This window comes from Fukomys damarensis, unplaced genomic scaffold (genome assembly GCF_012274545.1).
Source record: "Fukomys damarensis isolate Sample0158 unplaced genomic scaffold, DMR_v1.0_HiC HiC_scaffold_5, whole genome shotgun sequence".
Classification (NCBI taxonomy): domain Eukaryota; kingdom Metazoa; phylum Chordata; class Mammalia; order Rodentia; family Bathyergidae; genus Fukomys; species Fukomys damarensis.
The window spans coordinates 61,272,669-61,290,346 of record NW_022900917.1 but is presented as its reverse complement, the minus strand read 5'-3'; the positions used below and the strand labels follow the sequence as shown (position 1 = coordinate 61,290,346).

Below are 17,678 nucleotides of genomic sequence, written 5' to 3'. Positions count from 1 at the left end.
TCTTACACTCTGAGTTCAGTGTTCTTTCCATTACGAAGAGCTATATATTTGGAAATGTTCTTGAAAACATAAAATTAGTTCCTTTTTAGGATACTGAGTGGCTCTCACATTTTCTTTCCTTGCAGGATCCTTATTTCAGACTCATAGATCCTTCTCAAATGGAAGTGGGACTGGGATGGAGACCCCACTGGCTAGTTCCTCTTTCCAAGAAACAAAGTGGGAGTCAAAGTGTTTTGGGAGTCAAAGTGTTTCCTACAACATTGCTAAAAAACATTAGGTAGTGGAAGTTTATAAATACTATTTAATGTCTGTTTTGAAATCTCACAAGATCTCAGCATTGCTGGCCATGATGGTGCATGCCTATAATCCCAGCACTGGGGAAGCTTAGACAGGAGGATAGATCAAGAGTTCGAAGTTAGTCTGGACTACATAGTGGTTTTAAGGCCAGGCTAAACTACATAGGAAGACCTTTTCTCCAAAAAAAAAAAATAGCATTAATTTGGTATGAGAGAAAGTGTACATAGTGTACATTTTATTTAATAAATTTTATCTCATCCCCCCTCCCGTTATGCTCCCTTTTACTTTTTTAAATAGTTTTAGATCTACAGAAAAATTGTGAAGATGGTACAGAGTATCTGTATACCTCACATTCACCTTCCATTATTGATAACTTACTTTATTGTGGTACTTTTGTCACAAACCAGTATTGACATTATTAACTAAAATTTATACTATACTCAAAGTTCTTTAGGTTTTATTTAATATCCTTTTATATTAAAGGACCCCATCCATTTAGGATACCACATTATACCACAACGTGTAATGTTTAAAACTTTGTCACTTAGGTTATACTAGTGTTGCAGTGGCACTCTAGTCTCTGAATGCAGGTGCTTGTAAAATATCATTAATGTGAGGTTCAGAAAAAATGATATATTTTTCTTTGAGAGTAGAGTAGGTCTCTGTAAACTATAAGGACAAGACCAAACCAAAGTAAACGCTTTTCAGAAGTGGGCAGCTTTGTGTATGCCAGTGGACGAATTAGTTTAGCAGTGCTCTCATTTCCCTGATGTCTTCAACAGGCTATTCTGCCTTTATGGGCATGTCCTTTAATCACTAATCCTAGTTTTTCCTCATTTTTAGATAAAAATGCTTAGATACGAACAGAACTTGGGAGTAGTAACAGGGAATTAATTACTCATGTAAATCATAACAGAACCTTGGAACTGAACAATAGAAGAGCTAAACTAGTGTATTTCCATCTTGAGACGTTGCTGGTTTAGTAGATTTTTTTTGATGCTCTTGTGAATGTGATTAATACAGCCTCACTGTACAGGCACTGTTTTTATAGTAGATTGGGGAGCTAAAAATGATGTGCAAACAAACTTTTCAAAGCAGTCTGGGTAAGTAAGAAAGTTAAGACCTTTGAAAATGTTTTAAGAATTGATTGGTTATGAATTGTAGGAAAATTTAAAAATAGTTTGAAAAGTGCGTTCCATTTTCTTGTGTAACTTAATGATACAGAGCAAGAATATCCTTTCTAAACTTTGAATTGCCACATACCTAAGATTCTGTTTACTAGTATTTTATCCTTTGTGCTTTTAAGTATTTGGAACATCTATGACACTTCCTTTATGAAGTTTTTCACTTCTAGGATCATCTTTCTCACAGCCAATTTCCTCATTTGCATTTATAATTCAGCTTCACAGTTTTTATGGCTGTTTGGCACAGCTCATTTTTTAATTGACTTATTTGTCTTATGTGGTTGTAGTATTTTAATATAGTATAGATACCAGTCGCTTACCAGATATACGTTTTTCTTTCTCATATCCTTTAATTTGTCTACACTTTGCTTCAAATGCTTTCCTTCAAAACCTAAAGGTATTAAATTTTTGTGAAAACCAATTTATTTTACCTACTTCATTAAAATGAAAAGGCTGGTTTTTAGGGTTTTTTTTTTTTTTGTTGTTGTTGTTTTTTGAGACACGGTCTCACTATGTAGTTGAGACTGAACTGGAACTCACTGTGTAGCCCAGGCTAGTCTGGACTTCACAGCTATCCTCCTGCCTCAGCCTCTTGAGTGCTGGGATTACAGGTGTGTGCCACCACGCTTGGCGAAAAGGTTGGCTTTTGATATATCTTCATTGCCTACAGCTTGTTCTTTGTTTAAAAAAATATTATGTTGAAAAACTGTGTTATAATCGATGATCTAATTATGATTATTTTACATGATTATCATGTGATGGGGCAGGAGCCTGAACTTCACCTTGCTAAATGAGGCTTAACTTCACATTAAAAAAAAAAAGCTAAAAAGCTAGATATCAGGCATATTGCAGGTTATTCTTTGGAAATACAGTAATTATGTGACATATTTTGCAATCCAGTGATTGGAATATTACTGTAAAGTACAAACAGTGCATGACTTGATGCACTGTTATTCATGCTATTCTCACCTTGCTACTGAAATTAAAGTTGTAATTTACTAAACTACTATTAAGCGGTTTATTTCCTCAGGGCACATATTTAAGTTATTGAAAAGTCTTTAATTTTCTTAAGTGTTTACCTCACAGGCAGTGATTAGGAAGAGCAGCTGTTTATTTTGTTTCATATAGTTTTCTGACTGTGGAAGTTAACTATAACTTCTTGGACTCACAGGAGAACAGTCATACCAATTTAGTGGTCTCTCAGAAGGCCTCACATCTTTTAGAGTGTATGTCATCCCTAATTTTACTTAGGCATTAAAATTAAAGAGAAAACATTATTTGCTGGATTTTTCTGCCACTGCTTAGTTCAGTGGTGGCAAGTCTATGGTGTGCATGCCATAGCAGGCTGTATCATTGAAAGCTCTAAAAGATTTGCCATCATTACTAGTTTATTGTAAGAAAAGTTTCTCTTTATAGTTGGGATTATGAACGATATAAATACTGATAGATACTTTACTAGAGAATGTTAAATAAGTACTATGTTCTCCCTAGGCCTGTCTCACTTCAGATAATCTGTTGGGTAGCCAGGCAAAATTTGCAGTTTATTTCATTGTATTTAGATGAGGGAAAAGAGTGAAAATAAGCATCTGTGATAAACTCTGCTGTATTGAGTGCCTGTTTGTTTTTTTTTTTTTTGGTACCAGGGATTGAACTCAGGTCCTTGAGCTTGCAAGGCAGGCCATCGAACCGCTGAGCTAAATCCCCAGCCCCTGCCTGTTGTTTTCTCATCTTTTTTTTTTTTTTTTTTTCTTGTTACTGGGGATCAAACTCAGGACCTTGCATTTGCCAGGCAGGCATTGTGCTGCTGAGCTACATCCCTGGCCCTGTTCTCATTCTTTTCTTTAGTACAATTTCTTTGTAGGTGTACGGTTTCTGTGTAAGAATGAGAAAATAAATGGCTCCACCAGAGGTTTTTCCACTTGTACTTGAAGGCATAAATGCTTCAAATGTTGAAAACTTGATTTGAATTTTATTTTTTAAAAAATATTTTTATCTCCTGTATTTCATCAATTCTAACATTTAAAATATCTAAACTAGATATTTGTCGATAGTTTAATTGGTAGATGTTTTTATTTCTTAAAGTAGTGATCCATTATGCTGTAGATGCTCTTTTAATTTTTATTAGCACATGTTTGTAGTACATAACAATCATATTCATTGCTGAGTTGATAAATTTATATAACACATCCTTCATTAGCCCCCTTCCCCCATCTCTTGTCCCTCTTCCCCTTTGCAAAAGATTTTTCTCCCTATTTGCTATTATCATCTATCTTATTTTGCTCTTTATGCTTTGGATATCTTGTATAAGAGAAACTATGCACTATTTAACCTGTGTCCTATTTCACTTAACATTGTGGTCTCAAGGTGCATCTGTTTTCCTAGAAATGATTCAAATTTGTCCATCTTATAGTGGAGTAGTACTTAATTGTATATAAATACCAAATTTTATTTATCCATCTGTTGATGGACATGTAAGCTGCTTCCAAAATTTAGCTTTTATGAGTTGTGCTACTGTATGGGTACACATGTGTCAGTATAATGTAATATCTTTAATTCTTTCAGGAAGATACCTAGAAAGGGAATAGCTGGAAATTTCTAATTTTAGTTTTTTTTTTAAGAAATCTTCCCTATTGATTTCTTTACTGGTTGTACAAGTTTATAATCTCACCAACAGTGCAAAAGGATTCCTTTTCCACCCACAGCCATGCCAACAACATTTGTTATTATATGAATTTTTTTTATTTTTGGTACTGGGGATCAAGCTCATGACCTTGTGCTTACAAGGCAGGTACAGAGCCACTGAGTTGAATCTCTGGCCCTGTTACATTCTTTCTTGATGCTAGCCTTCTTCTAAAGATGGAATCTTAAGAAATTTAGAAATATTAATTTGCATTTCTCTAATGGCCTGAGATGTTGACCATTTTTTCATGTATTTATTGGCTATTTTTACTTCTTTTGAAAGTGTTTATTCATTTCAGTTGCTAATTTTTTGATTGACCCTTTTATTTTGGAGGGCCTGTCCTTCCCCCACCCCCCAACTGGGGATGGAACTCAGGACTTTGCACTTTTGCGAGGCAGGCATGGTACCACTGAGCTAAATCCCTGGTTTGGCTGCAAAAAATTTTATCCCTTTTTGTGGATTGTCTCTTTACTCTGTTTACTTTGCTGTGCAGAAGCACTTTATTTTGATATGTTCCCCTTTGTTAATGCTTGATGTTGTTTCTTGCGCAGTTGGGGTTTTGTTCAGAAAGTCCTTGCCTATTCCTATGGCCTGAAGAGCTTTATCTGTTTTGTCTTCCAGCAGATTGTTTTGGTTTTAATATTTAGGTCTTTGATCCAGTTTGATTTTAATTTAGTATGTGATTGAGATATGGTTCTAGATTCAATCTTCTAAATGTGGGCAGCCACTTTTCTCAGCACCCATCTGTTAGAGGCTGTGCTGCAGCATGTTTTTGACCCCTTTTTGAAAAGTCACCTAGAAGAATGTGCTTGAGTTGTTTCTGCATCCTTTATTGTTTCATTTTTTTTCTCAGTGTGTTCATCACTGGTATACAAAAATGATGCTGATTTTTGTGTGTTGATTTTGTACTGTGCAACCTTGCTGAATTTGTTTATTCTAGAAGTGATGTCTTAGTTACTTTCTCATTGCTGACTTGCACAAATGCCTGACTTGCACAAGTTGAAGAAAGATTTATTTCAGTTTATAGTTTGTAGAGGTTTTAGATTATAGCTATCTCCCAACGCAGGGCATTGTGGCCAAGGGGCATCACAGAGAAGAAACAGTCCCTGGTTGGGCAGGTAGGAAGCAGCAACAGCAACAGTGAGCCTCTCTTTCCCTTTTATCCCATCCAGTCTACAAGTCTATGGATAGTGTCACCCATACCTAGGGTGGGCCTTCCCACCGTACACACCCAGAACTATGCTAAATCAATCAGTGGATTGATTTAGTTATCACCCCTTTAACCCATTTTCACACACCCAAGATTCAGCCATCTCTGAAGCCCCACCTGTGAGTGGCTTTGAAGGGACATCTACATACAAGCTATAACACATCTTTTGGTGGAGTTTTTTAATCTACTTTATGATAATGTCATTTGCACATAAGAATAGTTTTACTTCTTTTCCTGTCTGTATCCCTTTTATTTCTTTCTCTTGCCTGATTGCTCTGGCTAATATTTTGAGCTCTACATTGAACAGGAATGATGATAGTGAACATCTCTCTTGTTCCTGATTTTAGAGGGACAACTTTCAGTTTTTCTCCATTAAATATGATTTGGCAGTAGGTTTGTCATAAATGGCTTTCATCTGATTGAGATAAGGTCCTATTTAGGACCTTATTATGAGTGGATGTTGATTTTGTCAAAGCCACTTTCTACATATATTGAGATAATCATGATTTTTGTCTTTGCTTCTGTTTATGTGATGTATTTGATTTGTATATGTTGAACCATTCTTGTGATGAAGCTTTGGATGCTATTTTATGTTTGATGAAAAACATTTAAAAATCTATTAACCAATCACTGAATATGCACTAGATTTAAAATAGTGTATTCTACAAAAGTATTAACATGTCTCCTCATTTTCTAACTGAATACTAAGCAATTGTTATGACATGCAATTTAAACTTAAATATATTATGAAATTCAGTATATTTTTAGTCTCCTGTAATTTTTAAAAATATTTATTTTGGAGAGTAAGGTTAAAATTGCTGTACCTGGTAAACCTTTTCAGCAGAATAATATTGCTTCCAATTTTTTTCTGTGAATTGTGTAAATAAAAATTTAACATTAAACCAATATTTGGATAAATGCACAGTGTTTGAGTGATGACTACAGTTCATTTCTAAAGATTTACCGTACTGCTTGATGTTAATACTTGAATATTTTTGACTTTTTGACATTCTTTATGTCAGAAAATAGCATTGCTAATTGTCCGGTTGTAATTTATGTTTTTTAATCAGCTAGTTGGAGTTAGGGGCCCGGTTGGGATTATGAAACAGGGATTTTCCAGAATAAAGAACTGTTATGGGGATTCAGATTAGTTCCTTTACTGACTGAATGTTCAGAGCTGATAGGATGGTAAGCCCACCCAGTGAGGAATTCCATTGTTGAAGCCTGAAAGGGAGCAGTTGCCTGTCCAGAACAGAGGAAAGAGTAATGATCATGTAGAATGACATCATTTATTTTGGGGGAGGACTGCTTTTCTTAGTGTTCTAAAACATCCTAATATAGGGAAAAAGGCCCAGTGAATTTATATTTAATTTTTATGTTTTAAATTTTATTTTGTATATTCAAGGTATACACGTTATTAGATACATTTATATAGTAAAATAATTACTGTGGTGAAATAAATGAATATATCCATTGTCTCACATATTTTACCCATTTTCCCTGCTTCAAGAGTAGCAGTAATGTACTCATTTAGCAAAAAATTCTGAATACACTACACTTATTAATTATAGTCTTCATGTATGTTAGTTCTTCAAGTCATTCATCCTTTATATCTGCTGTGGTATCCCTTGGACTATGTTTCCCTTTTATCTCCCATCCTGACCCGGGTAACCACTGTTCTGTTCTTTGTATACTAGGCCTCTTAAAACTTTCCACAGGTCTAATGGGCTTATATTTAAAAGTTTTCCCTCCTAGTATTGAGGATTGAACCCAGGGCCTTCACATTGAGCTATATCCCTATCCCTTTTTGTGTTTTTTATTTTGAGACAGGATCTCCCTATATTCAGGCTGGGCTAGAACTTTTCAGCCATCTTGCCTCAGCTTCCCAGAGTGCTGGGATTTCATGCATGTGCCACTATGCCTGGCTAGGACCCAGTGAGTTTAAGATGTAGTTTATTTTTGTTTCTGTATTGATGTATATGAGAAAGTGGTGATGATTATGATCTGTGTGTATGTGTTGTTGTTAGGTTCGCTTTTTCAGTTATACACAGTTAATATAATTCAGTACTTTAAGATGACATGTAATGATTTGAATAATGTGATGTAATTTACCTTGTCCTTGTTTTTGTATTGCTAAAGTTTTTGTTAAGATTGCTTTTCCACATTCCTCCTCCCACTCCCTTTTCCAGGTGTCTACTGCTGTTTAACAAATCACCTTAAAACTCTGACTTCAAACTGTGATTTATTCATTTTCATGTGGGAGTTGACTGAATGGTTCTTATGCTAGTCTTACTTAGGGTTACTGACATGGCTGGATCATCTGGTATGGGCTGCTGTGGCCTCTCCAGTTGGTCAGTTTCGATCTTTTTGATGTCCTAGTGGTGTCAGAATGGTCAGAATTTTTACGTAGTTGTTGGTTATAAAAACTGAAGCAGAGGTTACCAGGCCTTTGACAAGGAGTTCCAGGACCGAATCAGCATCACTTTTCAGATTCTCTTGATCAAAAAAAGTGAGATAGCCACCCCAGCTTCAAAGGAAGCAGAAATAGTCTCATTTCTTGAAAAGGGAATTGGGCCTGCATCAGGAGTAGATAGTAAAATTGTGTACGGTGGCTTTGTAGGCTATCTGTCCCTGTGTTTTGTCCTTAAAGGTTAATTTCACATGTGGTCTTTTAAGTCAAAGTATGTAAATGTTTAAGAATTCTTATATTTATCAAATTATCTTTTCAGTAGTAAGATTTCTAGTGTCACTGACGATATATAAGTGTATTTCCCATAGTTCTACCAACATTGTATTTAGGTTGATGGATGTATAATAGCTTATAGTTCTTATAGTTGCATGTTTTTATTTACTGATTATATTTCATATCCACTTCCTTAGATTTTAAATATTGGAAGAATATGTTGACTATATATACCCACCTTGGCCTTTTCAAATTCTAAATTATTCTTGCCTCTGGTCTTTTAAATAAACATTACATAGTTTTGAAATCTCTTCTTTTTCCTTCCAAGGCCTGGTTCCTTTCCTCTTCACTCAGGGGTGATCACTATTTTGTTTTTTTAATACTGTTTGAAGATTTTTTTCACAAACATATTTATACACTTGCTATATATGTATGTACCTATAGCTGTTTTGGTTTATTTTTTATTTTTAATTGCATAATACACATAACATTTTGCATTACAACCATTTTGAACTGTACAGTTCACTAGTATTACATATATTCACATTGTCACGCAGTCTCTGAAACAATGGTGGTGAACCTATGGCCTATGTGCTACAGTGGGCTGTATCATTGAAAACTCCAAAAGGTTTGCCATCATTGCTCTAGAGCTTTTTCATCTTGTAAGGTTGAAACTCTACCCATTAAATAATAGGTTTTTAAAATTGTAGCCTTGATTGGTACTAGAAGCTCTATTCCTTCATTTTGATTGCAGCAGAGTAGTATACTATTGTATGCTGTGTTGTGCAAGCTATTTTTAAATTGTCCCTATTTAAAGGACTCAGATAACATTTTTGTTCTGTCTTGTTGGGGAGCATTTGCTTGGCTTTTTTTAGGTCTATACTTGGATCACCATAAACATTACCAGTTGGCTCACCTGAATTGTACCAGTTTTTTCTAATCTTAGCAGCAATTGAGCTTCTGAAGTTCTGTATGTACATCTTTGTCCAAACCAGGATTTGTTAGATAAGTCATTATGGCTTTATATTTCAGTGAATACTGCTGAGATTGGACTTATTTTTATATGTTTATTGATTATTCCTGTTTTCTTCTGCTGTAAACCTTTTTCTAAATATATGCCCATTTTCCTCTAATTTTGTCTTTTGCTTTTTTTTTTAAAGGGAGGAATTCCTTCTGTACTTTGAATACTGGCATTTTGTCTTTTATGTCTTCTTTTAGTCTTTGGCCTTTGTTTTCATTTGTCTTGTTGAATTTCAGTTTTATATTTTAGTCAAACTTCTCTGCCTTTTGGTTTCTTTTTTTGTTGTAAGAAATCCATTCATACATCCTAAGGTAATAAGGATATCTTTTGTTAAAGTCTGGTTTACTGTTCACATTTATACATTTAATTTGCTTACAATTCTATCTTTTTTCTTTTTTCGATTTTGAGACAGGGTCTTGCCATGTATTCCAGTGTGGCCTTTAACTCTCAGTGATCTTCCTGCCTCAGCTTCCTGCTGGGATTACAGGCATGCACTACCATGCCTGGCCGGAATTGTTTTTTATTTACCATGAGAGAGAGGCTGCTAATTTTATTTCCCTATATTGATAAAATGTTCTAACATCATTAATTTTTCTCATTTTTTTCTTTAAAAAAATTAACTTCAGAGTTATATAAAAGTTAAATACTAAAAAGAATTACCAGTGCCTTCACTGTTAATATTTAACATTTTTTGCATGCACTTGGGTGTTTTCACCTCTTCCCCTACAACAAACATTTTATTTTTGGAACCATTTAAGAGTAAGTTAACAGAAATATGCTTTTTGAGCCCTAAATACTTACGTATTTATTAAAAGCTAGAACATTTTATATTACAACAGTATAATAATATCAGGGAATTAACATGGATGAACTTATTTGCAGGTTCTATTCATATTCTGCCAATTTTCCTATTAGTGTTTTTTTGGTACCGGGGATTGAACTTGCGACCTTGTGCTTGGGAGGCAGGTGGCAGAACCACTGACCTAAATCCCTGGCCCAACCCTTTAGTGTCTTTTAAGGCAAAATAATGGTTTATTTTTCTGGTAACAAGGTTGCATTCGATTTAATGCTGCTTCTACTAAATATAACATTTTCATACATGTCTACTTTAGGACTCTCTTTTGTTTTTAGTTTTGCTTCCTGCATGAATTCTGCGTTAATTTATCTGATGAGGAATTAGTATCTAGGCAAATGTTTCCTCCTTTTTTTAAAAAATCAAAATATTTGAGTTCTAATCTGAGAATTTGGAAAACATTAAAAAGCTTTTATAAATCTTTCTATTCTTTAAGAACTGAAAAACCACAAGGTAAATAAATCCCTGTTGTACTGTGTGTGTGTGTGTGTGTGTGTATGTGTGTGAGTGTGTGTGTGTGTGTGTGTGTGTGTGTGTGTGTGTGTGTGTGTGTGTGTGTGTGTGTGTGAGTGTGTGACTGGGGATTGAACCCAGGGCCTTTGCAATGAGCTATATTTTGGGTCTTTTTATTTTAATTTTGATTCACGGTCTCAAAATGTTGTTAAGTTGCCCATGCCGGGCTCAGACTTTTGATCCTTCTGCAGCCTTCTAGAATGCAGGGATTACAGGCATGCATCACCATGCTTGGCACTATTTTTGGTCTTAATTTCTCTAGAGTGGAAGTTCACTGTGATGTAGTAACTAGGATATTTGAATATGAATAGTATTCAGAAACCTGAATTCAATTGTTGGATTGCTTTGTTGTTAACTAATAGTTCTTATAACGTTTTTATTGCCTAATTTGAGACCCAGAGTGTAGACCCTTCCCTGTAATTTTTGTGATGCAATATCCCCACCTTGTGGCTTTTTTTCCTCTTTACAGGTATTAGGTGAAATAAGACCAGAGCAATCTAGCCCTGAATTGAAAACAGCTCACTGTACATTTTGGGTGGAGTGTAAAATAACAAAGTCATCATAGCAACTGTAATCCTTAAATATTAGCATTGCCAGTAGTGGGTCTGTTAATTTTGCATCATTTTTCCAAAATTCTGTATAGAGAGATGATGAAAGTATAATTTAATTTGTCACATAGCACACTTAAAGAAACTAATTTTACTTTGTTTTCTTTGTAGTTTTAGATGCTCATAAAGGTTACCTGGCCAAATTGGTTATAAAAATTCAACTCAAATTTATTTTTGGTGGAATGGCTTCATAATAGTAGGGGTAATCAGGATTGTTCAGTATTACTTCAGAGAGAGCAGTTTAATAGCAATAAATAATGACTCTACAGCTACCAAAACATAGGTAGTTGTCTCAGTGTTACATGAATAGAAATTTAGACTTGAATGATAAACTTCCAGGGACTGCTTTACAAGAATTTATAAGGAGCTGTTATTGTCAATAGTTTAGATAGAGGCAAGTAGAAGTTTTAGTATATGTGCTGTTGAAGTGAGCACAGCAAATAGACGTTTTATGTCATTCTATTTAATATGGATTCTAAAATGATTTATTTGAGGTAGGAATTGTTATCTGCTTTTACAATTGAGAAAAGGTTGTTAGAGTTATAGGTTAGAAGTGGGTTGCAGACCTGGACTTGGAATGTGGCAGTTTGATTCCTAGAATCTGTGTGCTTATGTTACTAGCATATATTGTCTATTCAGCTTGTAGTGCTGTACATCTTAGTGGTAAAAAGGGAAGCCATGGTCTGGAAACAGGGCTTTTATACTGGACTTGCCCCTGAGCTGTATAACCTTCGGAAGGTCACATGAGTTCTTTAGTTTCAGGTGCTTTTAGGGTTAAATGGAATAACTTATTTAAAACGTCAATATATGCTAAACAAATGTTTAACACTTTTTACTGTGATTTATAACACTATTTCTGTGGCCTATGATTTTCAGTTGGTTTTACAAAGCATATGTACACAAATTGGTAGTGTTTGTTTTATTTTAAATGTACAGTATACACTTTTCATTGTATGTCCAGAAGAATTACTATCAAGTAGGAAGTAAAAGGGATGTTTTGGTTTCATGGACAGGGAAGCTACACAAAGTGATGTAATTGCTTTTAAGCAGATGTCATTTTTTCTTTCTACCTTGATATTTTATTTATTTATTTTTATTTATTTTTTTGGTACCAGGGATCGAACTCGGGTCTTTGTGCTTGCGAAGCAGGAGGAACCAACTGAGTTAAATCCCTGGCCCTCTACCTTGAAATTTTATCTGTATATGAGAGAGCATGTTTACAAGTACATGAGTGCCAGAGCACCAGAGACCAGATTCTGAGGGCATGTTCATATTTTTAACTGAACATGATAGGATTTGGGGGTGCTGGGCTGGGGATTTAGCTCAGTGGTGCTGCTGCCTGCCTCATAGAGCAGGATCCTGAGTTCAATCCCCGGTACCACAACAGAAAAAAGAATTTGGGGATGTGACATATTAGATGTTGTTGAGCACATGACAGACCTCTCAGTAGAGTCCTAGTTAGGCGTCCTAGGAAAGATTATGGAAAATTGGAAGATATGTGGTTGGATTCCAAGGACTGGAGGTCAGAATGATGGGTAAGATCAGGTTGAGAAAGAAGGCATGAAAACTAGAAATATAGGAGGTTATAGATGGAGAGATTTCTATGTTAAGAACTTAGGAATCCCTTGAGTGATGAGGTCCAAACAGTAGAAATGTGTGACATAGAGTGGAAATGTGAGAAGGTTTAGTGGATGGAGAAAAGTTAGCTAGGTTGGGCCAGAAGGGGAAGGGAATGTCGTAGGAAACTAGGAATGTAAGATTTGTTAACAGATCAAAAATAGTCACTCCTCATGTGACAATTGAATGATGGTGCTGACCTTGCGGAGGAGGGCCCAATTGATTACAACAGAAACTTAGTTTTTTGAGACAGGGTCTCACTATGTAGCCCAGGCTGGTCTTGAACTCACAGTGATTCTCCTGCCTCAGCCTCCCAAATGTTGGGATAACAGGCGTGCACCACCACACCTGGCTAGAAAATATTTTTTGGGGGTGTACTGGAGCTCGAACTCGGGACCTAGCGCTTTTGAGGAAGGTAGTAGAACCACTGAGCTAAATCCCTGGCCCAGTTACAGAAACTCTAAATGGGAAGAGGAAGAGTGTGGACCATGGGCAGAACCACTCCCGTATTCCAGAAAACTCTTTTTAACTTTTGGTACATTTTTAAGATGGAACATAATTTTCACTAAAAATCTTTAGAATTTGTGTGAACTTTCTACTCATGCTTGTTAATTTGATGCAGAGTTCTTGGTATTTTAGGTAGAGAAAATGGTCATTTTATGATGATTTCCTTGTAACTGATGACAGTATAAAATTAAGTAGGAATTTTGTACATGTTCTCTATTGCTCTTAATGTTTGATACAGTGCTTTCTGTGATATTTTCATTTTGAGGGGTTATTAGACTCAGCATTTTCTGGGGCAGAAAGTTTTTTGAGGGAAATTTTGTATTTTGGGGAAATAATTTGTAAAGATTAATTTGGAAAATGTGAAGCTCTTATAATTATGAGCTTTGTACATTTATGTTGATGTTCTTTTGTATAGGAGTTAAAGTTCCTCGTAATTTTCGCTTGTTGGAAGAACTTGAAGAAGGACAGAAAGGAGTAGGCGATGGTACGGTTAGCTGGGGCCTTGAAGATGATGAAGATATGACACTTACAAGGTGGACAGGCATGATTATTGGGCCGCCAAGGGTTAGTGCTATAAATTATATGTTTTATCTTTTAATATTGTTACTTTAGAGTAAACATTTTATGCTAATTAATATTAAGATAATTATGACTTAACTGAAATAATGCTTTTAATTTATTTTGTATACATTTGTTGATGCCTTCTGTATGCAGGGTATAATACTTGATTATCTGCAGGATTATGGGGGGAGGAAGATTTACGTGGTCATTGCCATAGAGGTGTTTATAGTTTAGTAGAGGAGAAAAAAATCAGTACAAACCACAGATTTTAAATATGGCAGAGCAAGTTCACTACGGGACTTTAGAATATGTTTTTTTCTAGCTGGAATAATGGAGGAAAGCTGAACAGTGGAGAAAGTTGCCTTTGGAATGAGCCTTAAAGGACTGACTGGTAGGAATTCTGAAGGTGGTGATTGAGATGGAGAACATTGCAGATAGAGAGGAAAAAAGGAGGAAATGGAGGGGATATTTGGGAAGTAGGAAGCAATTATTTTGACGTAACACATTACTAACCCTTTTGTGTAACAGAGTTTCTGATGGTATTGAGTGCACATTGATGTTTGCCCTCTGATTTTCACAAGCTGTGGAAACACTGTAGGCCTATAAGGTATATTTAAACATTAAAGTTTCTGCTGGGGGTGTGTGACTCAGTGCGTTCTTAACATGTGCAAGGCTCTAAGTCCAATCTCTAGCACCTACAGAACAAAACACAGAGTCTAGGATTCTTACATATTTTCCAGTATTGTTGGCAGTTACCCTTTTGTACATTATTCTTAGGTCTTTCTCAGGTTTGTGAAGTTTTATTTTTACTCAATAAGAGTAGAATGCTAAATTATTTAAGGATGATTCTAGGTTGGAGAATTTTTTCTACCTTGAGTTTCTACCTCAGAGGTCCTACCCACTATACTTCTTGCATTGAATCTGTTTTTTTTTTTTGGTACCGGGGATCAAACTCGGGTCCTTGCACTTGCAAGGCAGGTGGTGGAACCACTGAGCTAAATCCCTGGCCCTGCATTGAATCTTTGAAATGTGTATTATATACTAATTTTTCCTTGCTGGAAACAACACAAAATTGAAGGCTTTTAAAAAAAATCTTCAGTTTTGTATAATGTTGATAACTTCTGATACTGTTTTGTTGTTGGGTAGCATTTAGATTTTGTCTTATTACAAAAGAAAAATGGATCAGGTCATTAGTGTTATCTTTAGTGTATGAATTAATGTGTCATGTTTTTGTTATTTTCTGATATTCCTTTGCAAAATTTGTACACACTTCTTACAATCTCATTTCCCTCTCCCCTACTCTGATTTCTTCAAGAAGACATTTGGGAAAGGACATGATTGATGGGTAGAAGTTTTTATAACTTGGTATTTGTAATGAAAACTGATTTTTCACTGCCTATAAACTGGTTAAAAAGTGCTTTTAACATGAATATTCTGACATAGAAGAGTTTGAAAATTTAAACCAGAATTTTATGGAATATAAATTTGAAATTATTTTGATTTGGTTTTTCTCCAGCTGCTTCTTCTAGTACTTAAAAAAAAAAAAAAAAAAAAAAAGAGATGGAATCTCTGTATGTTGCCCAGGCCGGCCTGAAACTTGGCAATCATCCTGCTTCAGCCTTCTGAGTAACTGGGACTATAGGTGTGCACTACTGTGTTGTGCCTAGCTCTTCCAGTGGGCTTTATACCTTAGGAATTTTTCGGAGCTTGTGTATGAGTTTCATCAGGGAACTCATAGTGCAGTTTGTAGATGCAGAGAGATGCTATTCCCCACTTATTTTCTTACCAGTTGGAAGTCCTTAGCCAGGATTCCTACCCACCTTTCGTGGATTGTTAAGCCATAGGAAGGGCTGTGGTCCCCTGTGTGCCCAGTGTTCATAAACTGAAAGGACTTTAGCAATGCCTGTTTGTTCAGCCTTATATGTTCAGATATAAGGATGTTCCTTTTTTCTGGATATAGGGAGTGAACCTTTAGGACAAGGGGAAGGTGACAGAATGTCACATTTTGGAGTAGTGTGCCCTGAATGCTACCAGAGCACCCTCTCACTTCCTGTGGGTGTGAGGAAGAGGCAAGGAGGGTTGTGACCTGCAAAGGCATAGTTTTTTTCCTGAGGGCACTCTGCCTTGGATCCTATGATATCTTTGTATCACTCACTCACCAGTTCTCTTAAAGATGGTTATTTGCACCACTCAGTTGTGGCTTCATAAAATGGCAAAGGTGAGTGTCTCACTTACTTAGTTTTTCTGTAGAAGGCCTGATATTAGAGCACCTGTGTCACCAGTTTTGAGTATCCTCATCCAGCCAGGATACTAGGAAAACTCTTACATTAAAACTGTTACAAATTAAATGGTTGTTTTAAAATTTTTTGTATATTAAGATTCTTAATTTTTTTCCAGTTGCTGGGGATTGAATTGAGGGCTTCACATATGCTAAGCACATGCTGTGCAACTGAGCCTCATCTGAACCTCGGCCCCTAAAATTCCTGTTTTTAAAAATGTTTTTCCAGTATTTGGATTTATATATGTTTTATATGTTTTTCTGTGTTTGTGCGTTCAGTTTTCTGTAGCAATATTTCTTGTATTAGAGGTTTAGTGACTTTCATATGCAAATAGAGGTGCTATCTCTATCAGAGTTGTGACAATTAAATGAAATGACAAGACAGTAGGAGAGCACCTGACTTAGTAATATTAGTTTCTTTTCTTTCTCCGTTTTCTATTTTATTTTGCTGTTGCTTTTGTTAGGTAAGAGACTTAGCTGTTAATTTAAAATTCATTGTTGATAAAATTAATCAATCAGAGTAGCACAAAAGCTAGGATGATGTTTACTCTAAGCATTGAATTAGATTACATGCTGAGGGGGAAAAAAAAAAACCCATGGAAGAATTTACATGTAGGGAAATACCTAGAACTTGCCATGAGTTTGACACATGTACCTGTTACCTTCCCCTATTGAAGTACAGAACATTTCATTCACTGTAGGAAGTGTGCCCTTTCCCACCCTGTCCCTCCTTCCTGAACTTGAGCACAGTACTTACTGTATGTTCTAGAACTTTGATAAATGAAATCATACAGTTTATATACTTTGCATGTCTGAGCAGCTCAGTTATGTTATCACAGGTAACGAGTGTGTTTGTTTTTATTGCTAAATAGTATTTTATGGATATGCCATAATATGTTTATTGGCTCTGTTGTTCAGGGGCATTTGGATTTTGTCTTTTTTTGGCTTACAAATAAAAGAGCTCTGAACATTCTCTTAGAAATCATTTTTGTGAACATATGTTTGTTTCTGCTTCTTGGGTGAATGTATGAGAATAGAATTGGTGCATTGTAGGTGTATTCTTCTAAAAAAAAAGGCCAAGTTGTTTTCCAAAGTGAGTATACTGTTCCTCACCCCCAGGAGATTATAGAAGTTGTGATTGTTTTCAGATACATCAAGTACATTATAGAAATTCAGGATTGAGGGAGCTAAGTTTTTAATGTAAATTCTTTAGAATCTGGTGTTACTTCAGATTGTAGAACTTCAGACAAGATGATGTCATGAGATCTCATTATTATTATTACTATTATTTAAATATATCCAAACTGCACGTCGTATTATTGCTTGCTATTATACTTGGATGAGTCTTATACAGCTCTTTCTTTTCCAAAATATTGAAATACTTAATAACAAGTGTCAAGATAGTTGCATACATTTTACATTACTCTACTTGGCAGTAGCTTTTATTTATGGAAAAAGGAAATTTTGGTTAAGTGACATCTGTTGACTGTTAGCTTCTTTTCTCCATGGTTTATACAGGAGCCATCAAAGATTAAATTTGTTGCTTCTCTTTGTTTTTTATCTTCCTTTTTTTTTTTTGGTACCGGGGATTGAACTTGGGTCCTTGCACTTATAAGGCAGTCCACCAAACCGCTGAGCTAAATTCCTGGCCAATCTTCCTGTTTTA

General features: G+C 35.5%; 1 protein-coding gene across 1 annotated transcript in view; it reads left to right on the top strand.

The window, feature by feature from the left end:
* Ube2v2 (ubiquitin conjugating enzyme E2 V2) overlaps positions 1-17,678 on the top strand; it is a 31,507-nt gene that overhangs the window by 3,256 nt on the left and 10,573 nt on the right. The window contains exon 2 of the mRNA XM_010630320.1: positions 13,589-13,737. Coding sequence (XP_010628622.1) covers positions 13,589-13,737 — 149 coding nt within the window. The remainder of the gene's footprint in view (positions 1-13,588; positions 13,738-17,678) is intronic.